General features: G+C 46.6%; 1 protein-coding gene across 2 annotated transcripts in view; it reads right to left on the minus strand.

Moving 5' to 3' along the window:
* FXR1 (FMR1 autosomal homolog 1) overlaps positions 1-21,437 on the minus strand; it is a 75,269-nt gene extending 53,832 nt beyond the window's left edge. For both annotated transcript variants that reach the window (XM_056849384.1, XM_056849383.1), the window contains exon 1: positions 21,341-21,437. In XM_056849384.1, the coding sequence (XP_056705362.1) occupies positions 21,341-21,391 (51 nt within the window). In that variant the 5' untranslated portion in view covers positions 21,392-21,437. The remainder of the gene's footprint in view (positions 1-21,340) is intronic.
* Between the last annotated feature and the right edge of the window lie 3,153 nt (positions 21,438-24,590).

A 24,590-nucleotide genomic window follows, 5' to 3' on the forward strand; every position in this document is an offset into this window, starting at 1 on the left:
TGATGCCTTGTGGCACGACCAACTTGCTGGAGCTATAGGCCTGGGAAATGCAAGATCTGATGGTGCGGCTTATTGCTGTGCGAGACATGGGCTTGCCTTTATTCGGGGCTGACAAATTGATAAACAAGGCTTCAGAGGTCCTGATGCCCTCGGTGCGTGAGATGTAGATCTTGAGAGCCCTCCTGAGGTCTAAAGTGTGCCATTCTCTCTCCTTGGGATGCTGTGGGTTGGGGCAGAAGGAGGGGAGCACTAATTTCTGGTCCCTATGGAATTTGGTGTTAACCTTAGGGAGGAAGGACGGGTCTGGGCGGAGGACTACCTTATCCCTGTGAAAGGTACATAGTTCTGGTCTGACCGAAAGGACCCCCAACTCTGAGACCCTTCGAGCCGAGGTAACGGCCGTTAGGAACAAAACCTTCATTCTCAGGTGTCTTAGGTCGGTAGAGCGTAAAGGTTCGAAAGGTGCCTTGGTGAGGGCGGACAAAACTGTATGGAGACTCCATGTGGGTAATCTATGGGCTACTGCTGGGGAGGAAAGACTGACCCCTCTAAGGAAGGCCTTTATATAAGGATGTTTAGTTATCTAGAAGCCTGAGATCTTTGGGACCAAGGTGGCTATTGCGGCAAGTTGTCGGCGAAGGGTGGCTGGCTTGAGACCCTTGAGTTGTCCATCCTGGAGAAAGGACAGCAGGTGAGAAACTCGAGGTTTTAACGGGTTCACGTGTTTGTGGGTGCACCACCTCGCGAAGGTCTTCCAGGTCGTGCCGTAGATGCGACGCGTGGAAGGGCGCCGGGACGCAACGATGGTGTCCGCGATGTCTGGATTGTAACCTAAGGCTAAGAGCCGGTCCCTTTCAACAGCCATGCGGTCAAGCGGTACCACCCCGTGTCTGGGTGGCAAATAGGGCCCTGTTTGAGTAGATCGTGTCGCACTGGGAGTCTCCAGGGATCGCAGATTGACATCTCCACCAGGGTTGGAAACCAGGGGCGTCTCGGCCAAAAAGGTGCGATTAGAATGATTGACGCTTTCAGGGTCCTTACCCGTCTCAGAACTCTGGGGATGAGTGGAAGAGGAGGGAAGGTGTAGAGAAGAACCTTCGGCCACGGAGACAGTAAGGCGTCCATCATTTCCGCCTGAGGATGATGGTAACGGGTAAAGAATCTTGGGAGCAGGTGGTTTGAAGCTGACACGAAAAGGTCTACCTGCGGGAAGCCCAGGTGCTGGGAGAGGAGAAGGAAGGTTTCCGGATGTAGGGACCATTCTGACTCGTCCAGAGTCCGCCTGCTCAGCCAGTCCGCTTGTGTGTTGACTGTCCCCTGTATGTGTTCCGCTGAAATGGAGGCGAGATGTATCTCCGCCCATGACAGAATGAGCTTGGCCTCTCTGTGCAGGTTCAAGGACCGAGAAACCCCATTTGTTGATGTGCGCTTTCGCTGCCACATTGTCGGTCCTGATGAGAAGGTGTTGGTTTCTGACCTGGGCATGAAAGTGTTGTAGGGCCCTTCGGATGGCTCTGATTTCCAGGGCGTTGATATTCATCAGTCGCTCCTTCGCGTTCCAGAGTCCTTGCGCCGGTTGGTTGAGAAGGGAGGCTCCCCAACCCGTGAGGGATGCGTCGGTGAACAACTGGATCGGAGGGGGAATGATATATTGAAGACCCTGAGAGAGGTTGCTGGGACAGGCCCACCATCGAAGGCTCGACTTGACGGTCTTGGGTAAAATCAGGCGTTTGCGAGACCTGAGGGAGATCTCCCTCTGATATGGGCGAAGGAACCACTGCAAGGTCCTGGCATGAAGTCTGGCCCACCGTACTGCTGGAATGGTGGAGATCATGAGGCCCTGGAGTTTTGCTAGGTTGAAGATCTGAGCTGACTTGGAGAGAAGAGTGAACTTGGCCAAGGAGGAGATCTTGGTTACCTTGTCCTCTGGCAGAGACAGAGTGTTGGAGACTGTGTCTATGTGCACGCCCAAGTGAAGCAGATGTTGGGAAGGGGAAAGATGACTCTTTTCCTTGTTTATGAGGAAACCGTGGGCTTCCAAAAGTTCCAAGACTATCCTGGTGTGGTTGAGGCACAGATCCCTTGATGACGCACAGATCAGGATGTCGTCTAAGTAGGGGTGCAGTCGAATTCCCTTCTGCCATGCCCGGGCTATCAAGGTAACAAGCACCTTCGTGAAGACCCGGGGGGCGGATGACAGGCCGAAGGGAAGCGCCCGGAACTGGAAGTGTCTGTGTTGGAAGCAGAAACGGAGGAATTTTCGATGGAGGGGATGGATCATGACGTGCAGGTAGGCTTCTTTTAAGTCGATGGATGTGAGGAAGTCCTGTGGTCGTAGAGCCTCTGTGACTGAACGCAGTTTCCATCCTGAAGCGTCTTCTGAGGATGTGTCTGTTGAGGAACTTGAGGTCGAGGATAGCCCTCCAATCTCCGTTTCTCTTTGGCACTGTAAAGAAATAGGAGTAGACTCCCGATGAGTGCTCCTGTGGATTGACTGCTTCGATGGCTTGGATGTCGAGTAGGTGGCGGATGGCTTCTGCTGTTCTGAACTGCTTTTCTTTGTTTAAGGGGCGAGTTGATGCTACCAGACGGTCTGGGGGAGTGGAAACCAGTTCCAGCTGGTAGCCCTGATGGATGATGTTCAATACCCAGGCGTCTGGATGGGAGGTTTTCCACCGGTGGCGGAATTGAGTCAGCCTGCCCCCCACAGGCTGGGTGGGAGTGCCATTGTTTTGCTGGACGGAAGGATTTGTCGTTTCTTTCTCCCTGGAAGTTGGTGAAGCGAGAGGGTTTGGAAAAACGGCCCCCTCTCCGAAAGGAACCCCTTGAGGAGCTCCAACGACCTCTTCTTTGTTCCGGTCTGTACCTGGAAAGGGTGTGGGAGGTGCGAAAGGAACCCTGGGAGGAAAAGCTTTTTTGTTCTTTACTGAAGACCTTGGGTAAGGCCTTCTTCTTATCTTTGGTTTCAACCAATATCTCTTCCAGCTTTTCCCCGAAAAGCTTCTTTCCCTGAAAGGGGAACCCCATTAAAACTGTTTTGGATCTGTGCTGTACTTGCCAGGAGCGGATCCATAGCGCTCTTCTGGCCGCCGCCGTGGTCGCCATGGCTCTAGCCGCGAAAGTCATCGTGTCTAGGGAGGAGTCTGCTAGAAAGGACACTGCTTTTAGAATTCTAGAGGCCCCCTCCAAGGCGTTCCTGTCGTCCTCTGGAATAAGTTGACCCAGTTTTCTGGTCCAGACTATTGCCGCACGAGCAACAAGGGCTGAAGTGATGGAAGCTTGGATGGCCCAGGCTGCTGCATCGTGCGACTTTTGCAGGCCAAGTCGGCTTTGCGGTCAACGGGATCCCTAATGAGGCCCTGGCCCTTCTCTGTGACTAGGTCAGAGATATGGAGAGCAGTAACTGCAGGTTCCACTAGGGGGACCTTGAATATATCAGCAGAGCTATTGGCTATGTTATAAAGCTTCTTAACTACTGCTGGAGGTTGGCGAGAAGCCAGGGGTTTATCCCACTCTGCATTAATAAGGGTTAAAAAATAATCAGGGACGGGGGCGACACGTGGGGTAGCGTGGTGCATATGGAAGAACTCTTTGGTCCCTAACTGCTTTTCTTGAGGCTGGGAGTCAGGGGCTGCATTCAAGTCAAGGGCTGCTAGGGTCTTGGAAAGTAGTGATTGATAGTCATCGGGACTAAATAACCTGAGTTGCTTTTCCTCTGGAGCGAGGTCCTCTCCTTCGGAGGAGAACTCGCCTTCTTCCCTCTCATCATCAGAGGAGGCAGGGGAAAAGGTGACCGTGGTGGTGACTGACTTGGTCGGAGGGGCCTTAAGAGCTGCCTTGGTAGGCCACTGGCTCCCTCCCTCCTTTTGGGGTGGTTGGGAACTGGGGCCCTCCCCCGGGTCGCTAAGTTCTGAGGAACCATGGACTGAGGAGGTAGGGGAAGCGAGCTGCACCGCCCTGATGCCTTCTGCAAAGGCCTCCTTAATTAGTGCCGAGAGTTCTGCCTTAAGAGAAAGCAGTCCCATCGCTTCTATGGCGGCTAGGGGAGGGGGCGCGCTACCCTCCGAGGAGGGAGTCGGCGCCTTACCATCTGGAGGGTTCTCCGAGGTTGTGGCTTGTGGCGCGGCTGTAGCCGTCTGGTTTTCCGTCCCTGTCGTCGCGGGCGGGAGCCTGCGCGGCGCAAGAGAGCGGGGAACAGAAGTTGCGCGAGCCCTTTTGTTACCTTTAACATGGGCCGCATCGGTTCCCTTCCTCTTAATGGAACCGTCTCCCCGCTTCTTCTTGCTCTTCCCCTTAGAACCACCGGAGTGGCTGCCAGGGGTTTTTAGTTGGGCTTGCGGGGCTGGAACAAGCAAGCCGGGGTCCAAATCTTCCTGCGCGATAAAGGCATCAGGAGGGGCGTCCGCCATTTTGATTTGGCGGGAAAGCCACAACCTGACTAAAAAAGGGTCTATACTGTGCAGCAGGAGGACAGAAAGAGAAATAGTATAGATTAGAAAATAGACCTGAGAAAAGAAAGAGCAAGAAAAGTTAGAAAACTAGCCTTCTAAGAAGAGTTAGCAGAGAGCTGCTGATAAAGCCTGCTCTCCCAAAGCGAGGCAGGAAAGAACTGGAAATGAGGGGGCGTTTCCCCAGAGACAGGAAGTTAAAGTTTTTAGTCCTGCCTCCCAGAAGCAAGAGGAACGGAAACACCCACTTTACAGATGACCTCCTCTTCCAGAGCGAGAACTGTGTCTAGCCCAAGGTCACCCAGCTGGCTTCATGTAGGAGTGGGGAAACCAACCTGGTTCACCAGATTAGAGTCTGCCGCTCATGTGGAGTGGGGAATCAAACCCTGTTCTCCAAATTAGAATCCACCACTCTTAGCCACTATACCAAGCTGGCTCCGTTTTATCTGGAATGAGATTCAGTTTATTAGGCGCCATCCAGCCATTACCAGTTCCAGTCCAGGGACTATACTGTCTCACCAGGATGTGAGTGAAAGGACACACCTAATTTCTAATCCTCACACAATTTCCCTCACATTAAATAGCACAGAAGACAAGACGGAAGCTTGCAGTATCTAACCAAAGCCAACACACAGTGAGTGTAGCAGCAGCCCCCAGTATCATCTTCAGAATGCTGTGTTCCTGCAGGAGCAGAGACACAGAGTGTGATGTCCCGAACTCCTGGGCATGATGAGTGGTCCAAGAGAATACCACAACTGATTGCAGTGAATGCTGTCAAGAGGTCCACGAAAATCCACAAAAGTCACATATTCCCTAGCCCACATCAGTCTCTCTCTATTTGAATACTGTCCGCCTTAGAGAAACCATGACCGTTTCAATCCCAAAATCTGGATACCAGATTGAAATGGGTCTACAGAATAGTTGTAATCTCTGGAGCTGGTCCACCATCACATGTTCCACACCTCACCAAAGTACGGCAAGTTTGAGATTGTCTGGTAATTTCCTGGATCTGCAGAATCCACGGTGAACCTTTTCAGATGCTGTCTACAGTAATTATGGTCTCCTTGAAGAAATCAAGGACAACTCTTTCCATTAAGGGTGAACTTACTAGGGACCTATTAGGAGATTCAGCCATTCTTTCCAAGCAACTCAAATTAGTCAGGCAGATCAAAGAGCCAGAACACATCTGGATTACCAAACTACTCCAGGGCCTTGCTAGCTACTGCTGGGAGACAGAACATTGAATTAAATAGGACCTTGAGTTTGCTCTAGCAAGCAATTTTTCACATTCACAAAGAGCCTAACCCTACACATTTGTTCCCGGGCTCTGCTTAGCTGCCCCATACTATCCAGCAAAGGAAGCTTTCACTCTCAAAAGCTTATATCCCGAAAATCTCGTATGTCTCTAAGGTGCTACTGGGCTCAAATCTCGGTAGACTCCTTTCCTTTTTTCATTGACAAAATCCTTCCCGCCCCACCCCCAAAACCACCAACATACTAAAATTCACCAGGACCAAATGTCTTGGATCTCTGATGAGGGGGTAATCTAAACAGCACACTGATATCTCCTCCCACCCCTTGCAATAAAAGTTTCCACTTGCACTGCAGTTTGGGGAAGGTAAGATGGCCCAGGCTAGCTCAATCTCATCAGATCTTGGAAGCTAAGCAGGGTCAGTCCTGGTTAGTATTTGGATGAGAGGCCACCAAGGAATTGCAAGTTCTCTACACAAAGGAAGGCAACGGCAAACCATCTCTTTCTTGCCTTGAAGAGGGAGGGGCCGTGGCTCAGCGGTAGAGCATCTGCTGGGTATGCAGAAGGCCCCAGGTTCAATCCCTGGCATCTCCAGTTAAAGGGACTAGGCAAGTAGGTGATGTGAAAGACCCCTGCCTGAGACCCTGGAGAGCAGCTGCCGGTCTGAATAGACAATACTGACTTTGATGGGCCAAGGGTCTGATTCAGTATAAGGCAGCTTCATGTGTTCATGAAAATCCTATGGGGTCGTCATCACCCCATCACTATGGGGCTGCAACTTGACAGCACTTTCCGCACTCATAACAACTGACTCCTCCAAGCCAGCAACAGAAAATCTTGTTACTTCTAACCTTCTGTGTGTGAAAAGGAAACCACAAATAATTACTTGTAAGTGAAGCATTTAACTACATACTGCAGTTTTAGTCTCTGACTTCACTGCAGCTGTTTTTAAAAGTATTTTTCCCCACTAAAAAGCAAGCTAAAAATGTTTTAAAGCAGATACACGCTTTTCGATTCCCCACTGTTCAGACAAAATCAGATTCCAAATTGACCTACTGGAGCACACACCCTTGCTCCAATACAGTAGTTTGCCCAGACTGGAACAAATCCAGACTTGGGAGCCCCTTCCAAAGCTTACCAGCCTTACTGAAACAGTACTAGTGGAGACAGGGAATGCAAAAAACACAACACTGCTTGGTTTATTCTCATAAGGTGCAATAACCCTGTTTTTAAAGGTCTATGTATTTATTTCAGCACATGCATTTGTATTTTCTAGGTATTTCTGCAGACGGTTCCTCCTCCTCTCTTCAGCAAAGAACTACTGAATCTGAAGCCAGGCAGACTTATGAGAAGACTAGAGTTGGGTCCACCCACCCTCACAAACTGCTGAATAGGAAAATTTCTCAAATACCATTTTGACAGTTACTGGGGAGAAGGGAGCCTCTTCCAAACTATGATAATAAGCTTAACCTGGACTAGTCAAGAATACCCAACATTAAATTAAGTACTATTATATGAAAGAAGCCATCATTGAAAAGCGGTTTTCATTATTTTTCCTTGCCACAAATCTATGTAAAAAAAAAAAAAATTCATAGCACCATGATTTATTAGAATCACCAAGGTCAACTGTTCAAATTGCATAGACCTGTTTCTATGGCAATTCCTGCGCTGGCAAAGCCCTCCACGGTACCATCCTTGCTGCCTGTTACCTAGCTAAAACCCTCATTTAAATATTCAAGCAATACAGCGCTGGTTTGACACACAAAAACCTGATGCTTAGTTTTTCCAATGTTGAGCATCTTCATAGTCAGAGACCATTTGTGTGTGTGTGTGAAGTGCCGTTAAGTCGCTATAAGTCGTTTCCGACTTTACTGCTGTACAAAGCAAGTGCTCTAGCATTCATAGCACTGCCTTTCTTGACTGGCTACTACACTAATCCCACAAAGAATTATGGAATCAGCCATCATCAGAAATCAAAAGCAATTGAACCAGTGTAGATTTCAGAAAAAGTTGGTCTACGTAACACCACATTCAGAAGCCACCATAGTAGAAAGATCACACAAAGCTTTCTCTCTACATTTTGACAGTTTATCCTATATTTTCTTCAAAATTCTTAGTGAAATTTCTAAAAGCAGCAGCCTAACCATATCTAACTCCTTCAGGATTCAAACACCTCCTCAAATGTGAATATAAGATAAAAATCCCCTGTGCAAGCACCGGGTCATTCCTGACCCATGGGGTGATGTCACATCCCGACGTTTACTTGGCAGACTTGGTTTACGGGGTGGTTTGCCAGTGCCTTCCCCAGTCATCTTCCCTTTACCCCCAGCAAGCTGGGCACTCATTTTACCGACCTCGGAAAGATTGAAGGCTGAGTCAACCTCGAGCTGGCTACCTGAAACCAACTTCCATCAGGATCGAACTCAGGTCGTGAGCAGAGCTTGGACTGCAGTAATGCAGCTTACCACCCTGCGCCACGGGGCTCTTAGTCAAAAGTGAATAGAACTGCTTAATTGTAGTTGTCATTTCACCAAGCTATCCATTTAACTTATGTTCAAATATAGACAATTCTCCGACTCAGCTGGTGCTGCATTTTAGGATAAAGGAAAATGCAACACAGTACACATGGAAAAGCCAGGAAAGCTGCTATTAAATTTATTGACATCAGTCTGCAAAAAAAAAAAGATAGGGTTCTTCTGGATCAATTCTAAGCCAGGCACTGATGGACATATTATATACTTGAAAAATAATAGGTGGGGCATGTGAGTAGGGAAGGATTGTAGAGACCATAGGTACAGTAATTCTGTGTCCTCTGCAAAGAAATAGTCACTGCATCACCACTGTGGTCTTCAACCCAAGAGATTGGGATGGTCCCCTACATTGCTCTGATCCCCTACGGAGATGCTTTTGTAAGCACTGCTGCTAGTGTACGTGGAGAGATTACTATGCCTTCTGCTTCTTTGCAGATAGTGGAATAAGCATCAGGACAGAAATGCCACTCAGTGGTAGAGAGGATTCCTTTTTAGCACAGGAAGATACACGCAAACCCCTACCTACAAAAGCTTTTCTGTTGGGGAAAGCCGTGGCTCAGTGGTAGAGCATCTGCTTGGCATGCAGAAGGTCCCAGGTTCAATCCCCGGCATCTCCATTTAAAGAGACTAGGCAAGTAGGTGATGTGAAAGGCCCCTGCTTGAGACCCTGGAGAGCCGTTGCCGGTCTGAGTAGGCAATGCTGACTTTGATGGACTAAGGGTCTGATTCAGTATAAGGCAGCTTCATGTGTTTGTGGGCCATCTCTCCCGCGCCCCCATACACACACCCTGCATCAGTCCTCCAACGCTCCACACATGCTTGTGGCTAGAGATGTACCGGGGGGGGGGGGGAGACACGAGGGGGGACAGAGAGATAAAGGAAAACTTTCCCCATACTGCTCTTCCCAATAGTTTCAATTTTTTAAATGGAAAAACTGGCAAATTTGGGGGGAGTACTACATTTTTAAAACATCTTTTTTTCCTTTTCTTTCTGAATGAGTGAAATGTGGTAAAACAGCATGAGGTACAGCAATGGGTGCATTTGCTCTGTTGCTTGTACAAAATTCAGGCTTTTTAATGTTTTAGATTCCATAAACAAGGTAATTCAATTGTATGGTAAATTTCTAGCCACACCTATGCCTTGATCCCATTTATACCTCTACCCAAAGCTCTAGTTGTGCCTTCGCTGATAATGCTTCTGAGCTCTATTAAAATAAGAGTAGAAACAGGGGTTTGACTGAATGAAGAAGTGCATTTGTAGGCATGATAGCCTCAACAGGAAATAATTAAATCTGACTCTCCCAGGGCAGGGCAACCTCCAACTTCAAAATTTACATTTGGTCAAACCTTCACTGAAGTGCTGAACTGTATTACCAGGAGTTCCCCTTTTGTTTTCTCTTATTCCTCTTGCTTTTCTCAAACTCACCTGCACTAAGGTATTGAACTATTTCCTTAACAACATGCCAGGAACTCCCTTTTTTTGTTTAACATTCTTATCTATCAGCCGTTAATAATGCTGTTAATGGTGGAATTTTTCTTCTATTGTGCATTTCCTACATTGGCTTCCCCTTTTGTCTGCTACTTCCTATAGTATATGAAAACCAGTTCACCTGAACTGAGACAAAATACGAGTCTGGACTGCCTCTTGCGCTATCTTCATTTCCAAGTGAATATACCATACTGGTGATGGTGGTGGGAAGTGCCATTAAGTCACAACATACTTATGGTGACCCTATAGGGTTTTGAAGGCAAGAGACGTTCAGAGGTGGTTTGCCGTTGCCTGCCTCTGAATATCATCAGGCTCCTGCGGGACCTTCAAGAGTTCCACCGGGCCTGTAAGACGGAGCTTTCCCGCCAGGCCTATAACTGAGGAAAGCCACGGGTGTCATCTGCTGGCCTCCCTACCCACCCACCCCCAGTTGGCTTTGCCTGTATATGCATTATGGGAGGGGTTCTGTCTGACTGTAAGCACTCAGCAGCAAGTTCTTAATTGAGCGCTATATACTGTTTTTATTTTGTGGGTAAGGTTGTCTGATCTTTGTTTTAATGATATTGGATGCTGGTTTAATGTGTATGTTATGTTTATACTTATAATTTTATTGTTGTTACCCGCCCTGAACCTGGCTTCGGCTGGGGAAGGTGGGATAGAAATTTGACGAATGGAGAGGGGCTGTAGCTCAGTGGTAGAGCATCTGCTTGGCATGCAGAAGGTCCCAGGTTCAATCCCTGGCATCTCCAGTTAAAGGGATTAGGCAGGTAGGTGATGTGAAAGACCTCTGCTGGAGACCCGGAAAGGCAGCTTTAAAAGGTTTTAAATAAATAAATAAATAAAATGTCTCAAAACAGTCATGTCAGTGGGTACATTATTTATGCAAGAGTCTACTAAAGAAAATTTATATATATATGAATGCAAAATGTTACAATTCCATTACTTTGTGAATGACTGCATAATCATGAGCCATACAACATATTTCAAACAGAAGTATTTAGAACCTATGGGGAGGAAAGTGCTACCTTTAGTGGAAGAGATCCTTGGGATCTAACTATTATTCAGGAGTTTTATCTTCCTAAGAAGCCTTAAGGATCCAAACCAGAGCACTCTGGAAGCTGACATTTATCATCTAAGTCTCAATGAAACTAATCAGTCACACAGCATCAAAGTCCTTTGAAAAATCACAGCAATACAGAAAGAAACAATTCTTCTGAAAGCTTCTACATTTGTCTGAATTACTTTAGCTGTCCAGAAAGTTATTATTCCTGCTGTACTCCTTTTAAAGTGTATTACAAATGCTACTTTTCAAAATCACATTACAGCCACTGAAACCACCCAAAAAGTAAATGAAAAAGATTAGATCTTTTTCAAGTGACAGAATACAGAAGAATGAATACTTAAATTAATATTGAAATTAACTTCTGTCCTCTTTAGAGCCCCCTACTATCAGAACCAGATAGCCTAAAATAACCTTACAGCTATGCAACCTGTCAGTGAACGTGAGACATCCAAGCAAGACTCAATCCAAAAAGAGATATATGACTCACAGGCAGCAGAAAGCAATTCAAGCAGTGGCAGATTACACACTGATCAAATCAACCGTTTGAAGGTTGGAAGCTTACTTTCAAAGTTGCAAAATACAGTGGTCTTTTTTTCCTTTTTTAAAAGGCTTGCGATGTCTTTTCCTTCAGAAACGGTATACACTGTCACAGTTGTCCAGGCTCACATCACCTTAATGTGAAACAGAACAGTACAAGCATTTCGTTTGCATGTTTTCCAGATCTTCTGGAATCAACGATTCTCCACCATCAGCATTCAATTTCCCATAAGGAAGATTCTTTGCAAGTTTTGTTCGATTAATGTTATTTGTAGTCCACCTTTCTGAGGCTCAAGGCAGATTACGTAATGCAGTCAGTACAATCAATAGGATGAGGAGACATCTAATAAACAATGTAACAGGCCTAGGATTGCAAGACAATTTCCTAGGCAAAACCAGTCCTGACAGGACATTGGTAAATATAGCTGTAGTCCGTTCTCCTACATAAGCAAAATCCTTCATGAAGCCACTGCACCCATTCACATCTCCAAACTCAATTTAAAATATGCAGGAAAGCATTTGTCACCTGAACACAAAAAAACTATGAAGTCATGTAACACACAGTAGTTTCTATTATAAACTAATCACAAACTCAAGGCATCTTCCCTCAAACACTCAAAAAGGCAGCTATCTATCCACTACTAAAAAGAAAATCCCCACAGAAACATGCAGCCAATTACTGCCCTGTCTCTAATTTGTCCTTCCCAGGCAAAGTGACTGAGAGAGCAGTAGCAGACCAACTCCAGGTCTTCTTGGATAACTCAGACCCGGCTATGCGACAGGGACGGATTTGCTGGATTTAGCTGATGACCTCCCTCTAAATGTTGACAAAGGTCAGGGTTCCCTGTTGCTCCTGCTGGATTCATCTGCTGCCTCTGACACCCATCATGTTGAGGCGCCTGGAGGCGGAAGTCAGCATCAGGGGTTGCTCAAAAGGCTTTCTGCCAACTCAGCCTAGCTTGAAAAATGGTCCCTTACCTTGATATGGCTGATATGGCCCCCTGGATCCATGCCACGGTGACACTGAAACTAGACTCTACGTTGGTCTCCCCTCACAATCAATTTGGAAACTCCCAGATAGTGAAGAATGCTGCAGCTCAGCTATTATCAGGAGCTAGATGGAGTATGCAGAGTACTCCCATTCAACAGTCACTCCACCGGCTGGCTCAACAGTTACCAGGCTCAATTTAAAGTATTAACTACCAATATGGGGAGGGGCCAAGGTTCAGTGGCAGAGCATCTGCTTGGCATGCAGAAGGTCCCAGGTTCAATCCCCAGCATCTCCAGTTAAAGGGACTAGGCAGGTAGGTGACGTGAAAGACCTCTGCCTGAGACCTTGGAGAGCCGCTGCCAGTCTGAGTAGACAATACTGACTTTGATGGACCAAGGGTTTGATTCAGTATAAGGCAGCTTCATGTGCTCACATACAAAGCCCTTCATGGCCTTGGACCCTCATATCTACAAGACCGTCTCCCCCTACGCCTCACCACAACAGCTTTGCTCACCTGAGCAAGGCCTTCTGCAGGTGCCAACCTGCAAATGGGCAAAGTCAACAACTGCCTGTACACATGCCTTCTCAGTTGCAGCCCCCACCTTATGGAATGGCCTGAGAAGGTCAGGAAGCATCCCACTCTGCAAAACTGAATTATTCAAGGCTTTCCTATGTAGGCAATAGGGTAGCACTATTACAAAAGGCTTCACAAAGCTACTCAAATAAATGATTAGGGACTGAGGTCTAATCTTGTTGATTGTATTGACTCACTCTGTGTAATTCACCTTGAGTCCCAGACAGAAAGGCAGAGTATAAATAATGTCAATAAAATAAAATAAAAATAAATTCTCTACACGTTTTGTTTGATTTAGGTTATTTATAGTCCACCTTTCTGAGACTCAAGGTGGGTTACATAATTTAGTCAGTACAATCGGGTTACATAATTTAGTCAGTACAATCAATAGGATGAGGAGACATCCAATAAACAACGTAACAGGCCTAGGATTGCAAGACAATTTCCTAGGCAAAACCAGTCTTGACAAGACATTAGTAAATACAGTTGTAACCAGTTTTCCCCAGGTTTTTCCACATAACCAAAAGCCTTCATGTATCCACTGCACCTCTTCACATCTCAAAATTCAATCTAAATTATGCAGGAAAACATTTGTCACTTTAACACAAAAAAATAACATTTTCTGTCATATTTACTTACATTTCAAAACACAACGTGCTTTATGATTGATGTTTTAAAAAACGTATCGCCTTTTTAAAAAGATCCTCAAAACAATGTACAAACGGATAAAGAGAAAAACATTATTAAAAATACACACAGGAACAGCAGGGCTTTCAAAGATCTGTTTCATCAATATTTCAGAATGTGGAAACAAAGGTTTTCACAAGATACACAAAGCTAAGCAAGAAGGTGACTTGACTAGCACCATAAAATATACAGCGCAATCCTGAGTGGAGCTGTGTCCTTCTAAATCCATTACACTCACTGGGCTAGGAAGGGTGCAGCTCTGCATGGGACTGCACTGATAGTTGCCTATAAGGATAAGACTAGAACTTCAGGACCAAGAAATGGGTTCATATTTATGCAGCAACATTCAGTTTGCTTAGCAAGCAGCCAGAAATTTTTCAAATTTTGCATACAGCAAATCAGAACCGAACAGGCTTGACTTTTCTATACACCAGAATTTGTATTTTGTTACATACGTGCGTGGAACCATTTGAACTTGGGTCTGTATTAGCTAGCCTCTTTGGGCTTACTTAATACACAGTTGGAATACCATGCTGTTGTTATGAAAAGTCAAAGGGGTCTCCAACATGGTGCCCGTCGACACCTTTTCCGTCACCCACCAAGTATTTTTAGAAAGTGGACAAGGACGGTTGGGGCTTTTGCCCAACAGGGCTTCTGACTGGCCAGTGGACATTCCATTGGCTGTGCACAAGATCTTCAGTGTGTGACTGAAGGTAAGCCGAGGCAGCCATTTTGCGGCAACCTCCGCCTCTTAAAGTAGCCATCGTGTGGCAGCCATTTTGTGACTGTGCTCACCTTCCGGTTTCAAAATTTCAAATGTGCCCAGAGGCTCAAAAAGGTAGGAGACTACATAACTAGAACAATAACTACCATAACAGGCCATTAAGGAAGGTGCCTTCAAGTCGCAGCTGACTTATAGCAACCCCTTTTGGGGTTTTCATGGCAAGAGACTAACAGAGGTGGTTTGACAGTGCCTTCCTCTGCACAGCAACCCTGGTGTTCCTTGGTGGTCTCCCATCCAAATATGGCAGAAACCATTTGACGGTGCCATACCTGCAAGTACTACACCCAAACACTATACACATGACATGATCAATTTGGAAATTCTTTCCCAACTGCAACACTGTTCAAGAACTTTATCTTCTAACCCCCCCCACCCCACACACAAACCTACCTGTTTTTATTCTTTTGTATCTTGCATTGCCTCATCTAAACCATTCACTAATTCAGCTTACATAAAAAGACCACTCCATTTTGCTTTCAACCTTTTTAAGGGGCCTGACTCTTGTTCCTTTTAGAGCTGGAAAGACATCTGATTAACCACTGTTTTTATATTATCAAATGAAGATTGCCTTTCTTGCTTCTTCATTTCAGAAGGCTTCAGTGCAACCAAACCAGTTACAACCAGCAATACCTAATCTAAACCAGTATACAACACATGCTACATAAACTATAGATCACGGATGCCATTTTCCTCTCACCCCCTTGCCCCCTTTTAAAAACAGCCTAATTAAGAGTTCTGGAGAACTCAAAAGGCAGCATACCAGTTTGCGATATTTTGGTTGGTCCACATAAAAGTTATGGCATTACTTTTATTTTTATCACATAAGACTGAATGGCAGACTGATATGGGAGAAAAGCTTAACTATGTTTGTCATAAGAACGTAAGAAAGGCCATGCTGGATCAGACCCAGGCCCATCAAGTCCAGCAGTCTGTTCACACAGCGGCCAACCAGGTGCCCTAGAAAGCCCACAAACAGGACGACTGCAGCACCATTATCCTGCCTGTGTTCCACAGCACCCAATATATCAGGCATGCGCCTCTGATCCTGGAGAGAACAGGTATGCATCATGACTAGTATCCATTTTTACTAGCACCCATGAATACCCCTCTCCTCCATGAACATGTCCACTATCCTTTTAAAACCCTCCACGCTGGCAGCCATCACCACATCCTGGTGCAGGGAGTTCCACAATTTAACTATGCGTTGTGCGAATAAATGCTTCCTTTTATCTCAGTTGAATCTGTCATCCTCCAGCTTCAGCAGATGACCCCATGTTCTAGTACTGAGAGGGAGAAAAGCTTCTCCCTGTCCACTCCACTATTCAATACATTACCTCAGACAGCCTTTTAAGGTGTGGAGCTAGTGAAAAATTACAAGATACCACGAGGTATTTCTCAGTCAAAGCAGCAACAGTTTTATATGTATGCCTGGATTTCTCCTGCATATTACACATGCATATATGCATGTATTTATCAGATAAAACTTTGGCAAATACAATCTAACAGTTTAGAAAGTAATTCCATCAAGTTACATACATTTGAGCAGGTCTATGGAGTGTGTAGCTGTGAGCCACTCAAACCCATGTGCAGCCTTTAAAGACACTTTTTTGGCCTCCTTTGTCACAGAACTGTTAGGACAGCAAAAACTGCTAGAAGAACAAGAGAAAGTTGCAACTCCCTGAACCACCCCACCATAAATCATGATTCCTAACTGGCTGCATCAATATTTTCACATCTAAGGTTAACCACTGTACTTTCAGAACAAGCATAATATTGTACAATTGCAACAACTTTACTAACTGTAGCATGGCATCTGCAATGCAGATTAAGTGATACACCAGCAAGTATATTTTAGTTGCATGTGACTGATACAAAGAAACAGGAACTTGTAGAATTGTGTCACATTACATAGGTGGCCCTTGCGCATAGAACAGTTTTACTAGTATGAACCATCATCCTGTTTACAGAATCATTTCCCTGAACCAGTGATTTTCAAAAGTTTAAACAGTCCAAGAAACGGTTTGCCTTAGTTCAGGGACCACCTGTAACAAATCCAGTCCATTTTGCTCTAACTGTTCCCCAAGTGTACTTCCTGAACAGAGCAGAGAGCAAGGAAAGGCATGTGTTATCAACTGGAAGTTACTCTCCTACAGTCACATCAGACCGGTGCAAAGTCAGCTTAATGGGGATTACAAAACTTAAACGTAAAAGATTACTCATTTTTCTTTAACTGGACAAACTTCTATTGAAGAACATTCTACTACTGGGCACTATCTTACGCACTTTGCACCTATGTTCACAAGTACTGATTAACACTGAACTAGTATCTTATGAGTCTGGACTGCCTCTTGCACTATCTTCATTTCCAAGTAAATATGCCACGCCGGTGATGGTGGTGGGAAGTGCTATCGAGTCACAACATACTTATGACAACCCTGTAGAGTTTTCAAGGCAAGAGAAGTTCAGAGGTGGTTTGCCATTGCCTGCCTCTGAGTAACAACCCTGGACTTCCTTGGCGTCTCTCATCCAAAGCCCTACCAGGACAAACACTGCTTAGCTTCCGAGATCTTATGAGATGGGGCTAGCCTGGGCCATCCCCATCAAAGAGCCAGTGTAGTATAGTGGTTAGGAGCGGCAGTCTCTAATCTGGAGAACCAGGTTCGATCCCCCACTCCACATGAAGCCTGCTGGGTGACCCTGGGCCAGTCACAGTTCTCTCAGAACTCACTCAGCCCATGAGGAGGCAGGCAATGGCAAACCACCTCTGAACATCTCTTGCCTCGAAATCCCTATGGGTCATCATAAGTCAGCTGTGACTTGATGGCACTTTCCACCACCACCAATATCTTATGCTTACCTGTGAGTAAAATTTAAAAACAATGTATTAGAACTGATTTCTTCAAAAGGCTATCAGAAACAAACACAGGTCACAGTGAGGCACACAGGTTTCTTAAGCACACTTAAGGGTCCTCAGCAGCCCACGGGGTAGTAGCCAACATATACCACAAATGTTAATCGTTTCATAGGTTGGAAGTTGAAGTGACTTTTTTTTAAAGAAGCCTTGAGGGGACGGCTAGCCTCAGAGAAAGCTTGTCCTTAGAGATCAATTCCACGTACATACAGATGTAGAGACCCCTCGACCCTTTCAACTGTGAAAGGTAAATTCCCACACTGACTTTAAGAGATAGCGGGGGGGGGGGATTTATTTCATTTCTATTGCGCCCGCTCCAGCTGGAGCCAGGCATCCTACAATCAGTTATGCATATTAATTAAACAATAAATCAATGGTAAAAACCTCATTAAAACAAGAAACAATAAAACAAATAGATGGAGCTCCATAGGGAGTAGTCACTGTTGAAAAATATTGGAAAATACTGACAGATATTACCCTCAAAAGAGACATGCCTAAGGGTACTATCTTACAAGGGTCCAATTCCCACCCCACTTTAGCCACTAGCTTCCCTTCAGCCCCACCCAAGGGATCTCACCTATGTACTGCTTTCTGCTACCCATGTTTTGAAGCAGCATAAGGTAGGAATCCATGGGAACCTAGGGCCTAACGATTTAGAGGGAGAGCTCAACCATCTTACTTTTTCCTACGTACTGACAGGAGAGCATGCAGGAAAATCTCATCTGCATGTGGGGAATCCCAGCTATTAAGACTGAGTGAAAATGGGGCAGACACAATATGAAACAAGGAAATAATGAACTTTAAAAAGTGTAGCTACTTTGCCAAAAAAAAAAAAAAGACTCTACCCAAGGGGCAGGCACCAATATTTTTCTGTACCAAAATGTATCGGGCGGGGGGGAGTGATTAACATTGGTCACTATGTTTAACTTTCTTCAGAATCCAACATTTTAGAAGTCTAGAAGGATGATCCCACAACAACTTATAACACACACAAAAAAGTTTTTAAATTTTTATGTGTTTTTCAAAACTGTTTAAGTAGCGCATGCATGGTAAGTGACAAAGAAGTCAGAGGTCACCTGTGATGTCACAGCTTGAACTGCCTGCAAAGCTGCATCAACCCCAGTAAATTGTGCCACTGTAGGAACCACTGAATGGAAAAGAATAATCACATTTGACTAGCAAATATTTTTTGGCTCTCCAGGGTCTCAGGCAGAGGTCCCTCACATCATCTCCTACTTGATCCTTTTAACTGGAGATGCCAGGGATCAACCATGGGACCTTCTGCATGCCAAGCAGAAGCTCTTCCCCTGAGTTACAACCCCTCCCCCCTAACCTGAATTTTAGTGAAAGGGAGGAGGAGACTTCCCTGCCACAGAGGCAGGAAAGCTCTTTCTATGTACAAAGAAGTGCTCCCAAATCTTATACAGGCTTCCTTTAAACTTTGTGCTCAAAAAGCATGCAGCTAAAAAGTTTAGGTCTGACGTTCACCAAACAAACGAAGGAAAGCTCCAGCCAAAGTTTTCCAATAAGTTCTAACAGAATCAATTCCATAGAAACTAATGAATCACTGAATTGGCATATACCACTTTTTGAAAGTACTCATGAAAATTTCAGTGGTAATGGTTTCTAGGGCCAGGCTCCCTGGGCCACTAGAAGTTAACTTGAATGCCCTGAAAAAATAAATAACCAGAGTAAACGATTTGCTAACTTATGGACTATGCTGTATTAGAGCTCTTCTATTTTTAAAAATATCCCTTCTCACTGGTAAATCATTGAGCCCTCCCATGCTCAAGAGTGATGTTTACGGCTGCCATTAAACAACAAGGAGCATTTTTCCTCCACAGCAGTGCTCTAGGGCAATTCCTGTAGAGGAACACTTGAAAACTAGTACAATAAAATGGAACATTGATTGGGGGGGAGGAACTAGAAGTGTTTACAAATAGAATGATAAAATATTACAGTTTACTTCCTCCCCCCAAATACACATGGATCTCGCATTCTGTCATTTATGACCTTCACAAAGATCCAATCCAAAGAACTTCCAAGGCAGGAAAAAAACTTATCATAAATGGCCTTCGGTTGGCTGCAGTGGAGAAACTGCAATTTCATTAATCATAAAAGTGTTCTATGGTTGCCTAAAGTATTGATCAACTTCAGCTCAAGTGAAAATTTATGTATGTCATTTTCACTGGGATCAACAAGGAATCCTGCTACTGGCAACAGCTGGGGTCTTTTTTCTGGGATCATATCCAACTCATATATCCTGCTCCCAACTCTTAGGGCTAATTTCCTAAACCAACCCCTCCCCTCCAAGCACATACAAAAAGAGAAAACAGTTGCAAAAGCAAGATGTTGTGGTAGCTGAATGCAGCAGTTGGAAGATTAATTAGATTAAAATATTATTTACTTACCAAAATAGGACTTTCTGAAATGGTGTGAATTTGCATTAAATAATGAGAAAGAACTTAACACTATGGAATTAAATCTGAATGCTGCAACTTTTTGAACTAATAGACTTGTCATCAAATTACATCTCACAACCTTCTGCTGGTGAAGGGGGTTTCTTCCCGATCATTAGCATTTTTAAAATATGTTACGTCATATCAAGTATTCCATTAGGTACAAAACCAAAGTATGGCTTCAATATGGGGTTCAAGGTCAAAAATAAGTCAAATGCAGGAGTGCTGTTACAAATGCAGGAGTGCTGTTATTATCAAAATAATAAATATGGTTTACAAGATGGTTGCTTGGAATGTTACCTAGTAGCAATCCTTTAAATGCCAACCACATTTATAGAAAGTTCCCACAATACTAAGCAAAATACACCATACACTACATCGACCCCAAAATATGAACAGTACTTTGACAGGAACAATACTACCATACATTTATAACATATATACATAATTAACCTACAGAGAGGCATGAGAAAACTAGCATTCACAATGCTGGTTGCTATCAGTGCTCCTGTAAAGGAATACAGAGGCCTCACACCATAAAAAGGTCTAGGATTCTCAAGCATCCAAGGCTTGGCTTAGGGAGAGAGACTGACAGGCAACAGCTGAGAGTATCCTGTATTGATCCTGTAACATCCTGGCATTCCAGGGAGGGTGGCAGTGAAGGAAGCTTTCTGGTGACATAAATAAACTCCACGTCCTTACAAGCGTTAAAGCCACCACACGTTTCTAATTCTATAAGGAAGCTGTACATTTTACCTTTTGGCGACCAAAAAAAACAACAACTCCACAGATAAGGCACATTTGCTTATTTCAAGCCACATTTTATAAAAATCTTCTCCATACCCACCACCATGGGTCTGCACTGTCAGAAATACAACTCCATGTTTCAGAAGCCTGAATCGAGCATTAGTAAAGAGTTAGAAAAGGTGTCATGAGTAAAAGCAATGGGAATTCCCTCCCTCCCGATCCCATGAGTTACTCAAACCCACATGCCTTTCCGACCCCGCCCCTATTGTAAAACCCCTCCCCGCACTAAAACTTTAAAATTAGCACACACACCCCACACTACCAACAAGGAATACTTACCCAGTAGCTCAAGGTTATCAGGTCAAAAGTTTCTTTTTTTTAAGAGGAGGGGGGGAAAACCCATATCCCTGAAGTGTTCCCCCCCCCCCAAAAAAAAATGGTTTCAAGGGCATCCCCAGACCTCCCAGCCCCACCATTTTCCCTGGGGAGAAGGGAAACCCCTCACTTCATCGAACTACAATTTCTTTTCAGGAGAGGGCAAAAGGTCTTACCCCATTGAACACCACTTGCACCGTGGGGAGATAACGGGTTTGGAGAGCCCCTCCTTCCAACACAGACCCCCCCCACACACACACACACACCAGCACCTTACCTGCGACCCCCAAGCAAACCACCCACCCACCTTCAACCCGCTCCACCTTCCCTACTTGGCCTGCCCAAGAGGCCTCCCCCCACCACCACAGCTGCCTTTTCACGAGGGCCAGCCCCAACCCTCGACGCCGACCGCCTCCCCGCCGACCGAGCGACCCTCCCTTTCCCCCCCCCCCAGGTGCTGGACGGGGGGGGGGGCGGCGGCGGCGGCTCCCACCTTGTAGAAGGCTCCGTTAGAGCCGCGCACTTCCACCGTCAGCTCCTCCATGTTGGGGCCGCAAAGGACGCCGGGACGGGCTTCTAGAAACTCCCGCCCCCCCCCCACCTGGGAGGAGGGAGAAGAAGAAAAAAGGGGGAGGAGGAAAGAGGGCGGTGGGGGGGGAGTCGGGGGTTGCCCTCGAGGCTTTCCCCCCCTCCTCCTCCTCCTCAGGCTGGGGCGGAGGGGGACGACGGAAGGCGGGGCGGAGGGGGTGAGGCGCCGCCCTCGGCCTCCTCCGCCGGCGAGGCGGAGGGATCCGGCCCGTCACGCGGCCTTTCCCCTCCGCGCGCCTTGAGGGCGGCTGGCGGCGCCTCAGTTTGCCCCCCGCCCCGCCCCCGGGGTCGCCTGTCGCCTCACGGGCGTGGCAGGCCGCCGTCCCCCCCTTGGGGAGCCGTTGGTTCTGTTGCCCCACAGATTCATGGGGGGGGGGTGCGCCCAGACTGGAGGCAGAAAGGGTGTGTGTGGGGGGGGGAATTCCTTTATTTCCCCAACGGTTTCTGTGGGGTGATTTTTTTTTTAAAGAACTCGGCTTTTGCGAGAGGGGGGGGAGGGGCGCGCGAGGAATGGCGGGTCGGCTTCCGCGCGCGCGCCCGCGTCGGAAGGGGGGGGTCGCTCTGTCGCTGTGGGCGCGCGCGTGCGTTACTGCTGCCGCCCCACAGATTCGTTGGGGGGGGGTGTCGGTTTCTGTGGGGCTCTGCTTTGCTTTTTGAACTCGGCTTTTGCAAAACCGTGGGGGGGGGATGGCGGGTCGGCTTCTGCGGAAGGGGGTCGCTCCCTTGCTTGTTGCCCCACAGATTCATAGGGGGCACCCAAACGGGGTGCAGAAAGGGGGGGATGGCGGTTTCTGTGGGGGGTTGGTTTTTTTTAAAACTCGTTTTTTTTGCAAAACCGTAGGAGGGAAGGGGGGTGTGGGGAATGAAGGGGGTCGCTCCCTTGCTTGTGCACGCTTGCATACGTTACTGCTGTTGCCCCACAGATTCATGGGGGGCGGGAGCACCCAGACGGGATGCAGAAAGAGGGAGACGTCGGTTTCTGTGGGGGTTGTGATTTTACCGCAGGGGGAAGGGGGTGCGAGGAATGGCGTGTCGGGAGGGGGTCGCTGCCTTGCTGTGCGCTATGGGAGGTTTTTGGGGAGGGGTTTGGGGAGGGACTTCAGTGCCATAGAGTCCAATGCCCCAAGGGGCCATTTTCTCCGGGGGGAACTGATCTCTGTCACCTGGAGATCAGTTGTAATAGCAGATCTCCAGCTAGTACCTGGAGGTTGGCAACCCTACTGTGCACGCGTGTATACATTCCTTCTGTTGCCACGCAGATTCATGGGGGGAGGGGCACCCAAGGCGGGATGCAAAAGGGGGGGTGCCGGTTTCTGTGGGCTTTTGCTTTTTGTAAAACTCGATTTTTGCAAAATCGTAGGGGGGGGAAGGGTGTGTGAGGAATGGCGTGGACGCATACATACGTTACTGCTGTTGCCCCACAGATTCATGGGGGGGGGATCTAGGCGGGAGGCAGGAAGGGGGGATTCCTTCATTTCCCCAACAGCTTCTCTGGGGGGGGGGTTGCTTTTTTAAAACTCGTTTTTTGCAAAACCGCAGGGGAAGGGGTGTGTGAAGAATGGCTGTTGGCTTCTGCAGGCATGTAGAGCTGTAAAAAAGGGCAAGGGAGGCATTTGCTTGGGGCTCTGCCTGGGGCGCAGGATAAGTATAGCTAAAATATGCGCTGCAAAGAGCAAGGGTCCAGTAGCACCTTAAAGATGTAACAAAATTTCTGGTAGGGTATGAGTCACAGCCAGGGTTTCCAACCTTCAGGTAATAGCTGGAGATCTTCCACTACTACAGCTGATCTCCAGCCGATAGAGATCGGTTCACCTGGAGAAAATGGCCCCTTTGGACTCTGTGGCATTAAAGTCCCTTCCCTCCCCAAACCCCGCCCTCCTGAGGCTCCGCCCCAAAAACCTGTGGTGAAGAGGGACCTGGCAACCCCTAGTCAAAGCTCACTTTAAGGCTCTATTGGACTCTTGCTCTTTTCTACTGCAGACTAATATAGCTACCCATCGTGATCTAAAATAAACATGTTGATACTCTTGTTATCTTTGTATTTACCTTTCTACCAAAATAACGACTATGGAAGTATGGGGGTGCAATTTTTGTATTCTTGCCTCCTGCAAAGTTAGCCAGTTATGCTTCTACACACATGGTTGGTGTGAACCGGTTGGCTGCAGTGGTTACTGACCGTGAAGTGGCGGGATCCGTGGCTGAAATAGGCCCCCGCAGAGGAAGAAACGGCTGCCTGCTTCAATAATTCAATTCATGCATGCCTATTGCAAACCTGCTTCACTTTGGTGGCTGTTGTGCGTCAATTTGCGCTAATGACGGTGCCCCCTTTCCTAGAGTCCAGTTATGCCAAATAAAGTGCCCTGTTTGTAAAGAAAAGGGGATTGTCAGGCATGGGAACTTGGCATGTTCTCAGAGGTGCTGAGCTCTAGATGGAAGAATGCCTCTAAGCAGAGGGTGGTAAGTGCTAGGGAAGGTGGGGTTCTCACATCCAATCACAAAGCAGTGTGTAAAGAGGTGGGGATTCAAATGCTTCCTGGGAACTCTTTCTGAGCGGAAGAGAGGCTTTTTAAAACAGGACTGGATTTCTACCCCCCCCCCTTTCAGATTGCTCCGTTTTTTGTTCTTAAAATGCTTTTTTATGTGGCAATTGGGTTGGGGGGGGGATTTTCTCTCACAGTAAGCACTGTGAAGTAAGCAAATTACAAAGGAGCGTTTAAAGGGGCGGTGCATAGATGCCCAGCAGGAAAGTGTGGGTCCAGCGAGCAACGAACCTCAAGTAAAACTCCCATGCATAAATGGCCACAAAGGAATTCCTTCACTCAAGGCAATAAAAATGGAAGCCAGTGGCATGTTAAAGACTTTATTCCAGCATAATAAATTGGCTAGTCAGGATGCTCTTCATCAAACGCACAAAGTAGTCCACTGTTTGGCAGGTGTGTTTAATTACACTTAATAGTGGAGTAATTGTGGACATAGCCAAGGCCATCAGCATAGGTGGTTTTTAAAAGGGTGGACTCATGGAGAAAGAGATCTATCAATAGCTACTAGCCATAGCGATCAAAGGCTGGTGTGGTGTAGTAGTTAGAGCAGGGGTGTCAAAAATAGGGCTCATGGGCCGGATTCAGCCCCTTGAGAGCTCTTACACAGCCCGCGAG

This window comes from Euleptes europaea, chromosome 5 (assembly GCF_029931775.1).
Source record: "Euleptes europaea isolate rEulEur1 chromosome 5, rEulEur1.hap1, whole genome shotgun sequence".
NCBI classification, from domain to species: Eukaryota; Metazoa; Chordata; class Lepidosauria; order Squamata; family Sphaerodactylidae; genus Euleptes; species Euleptes europaea.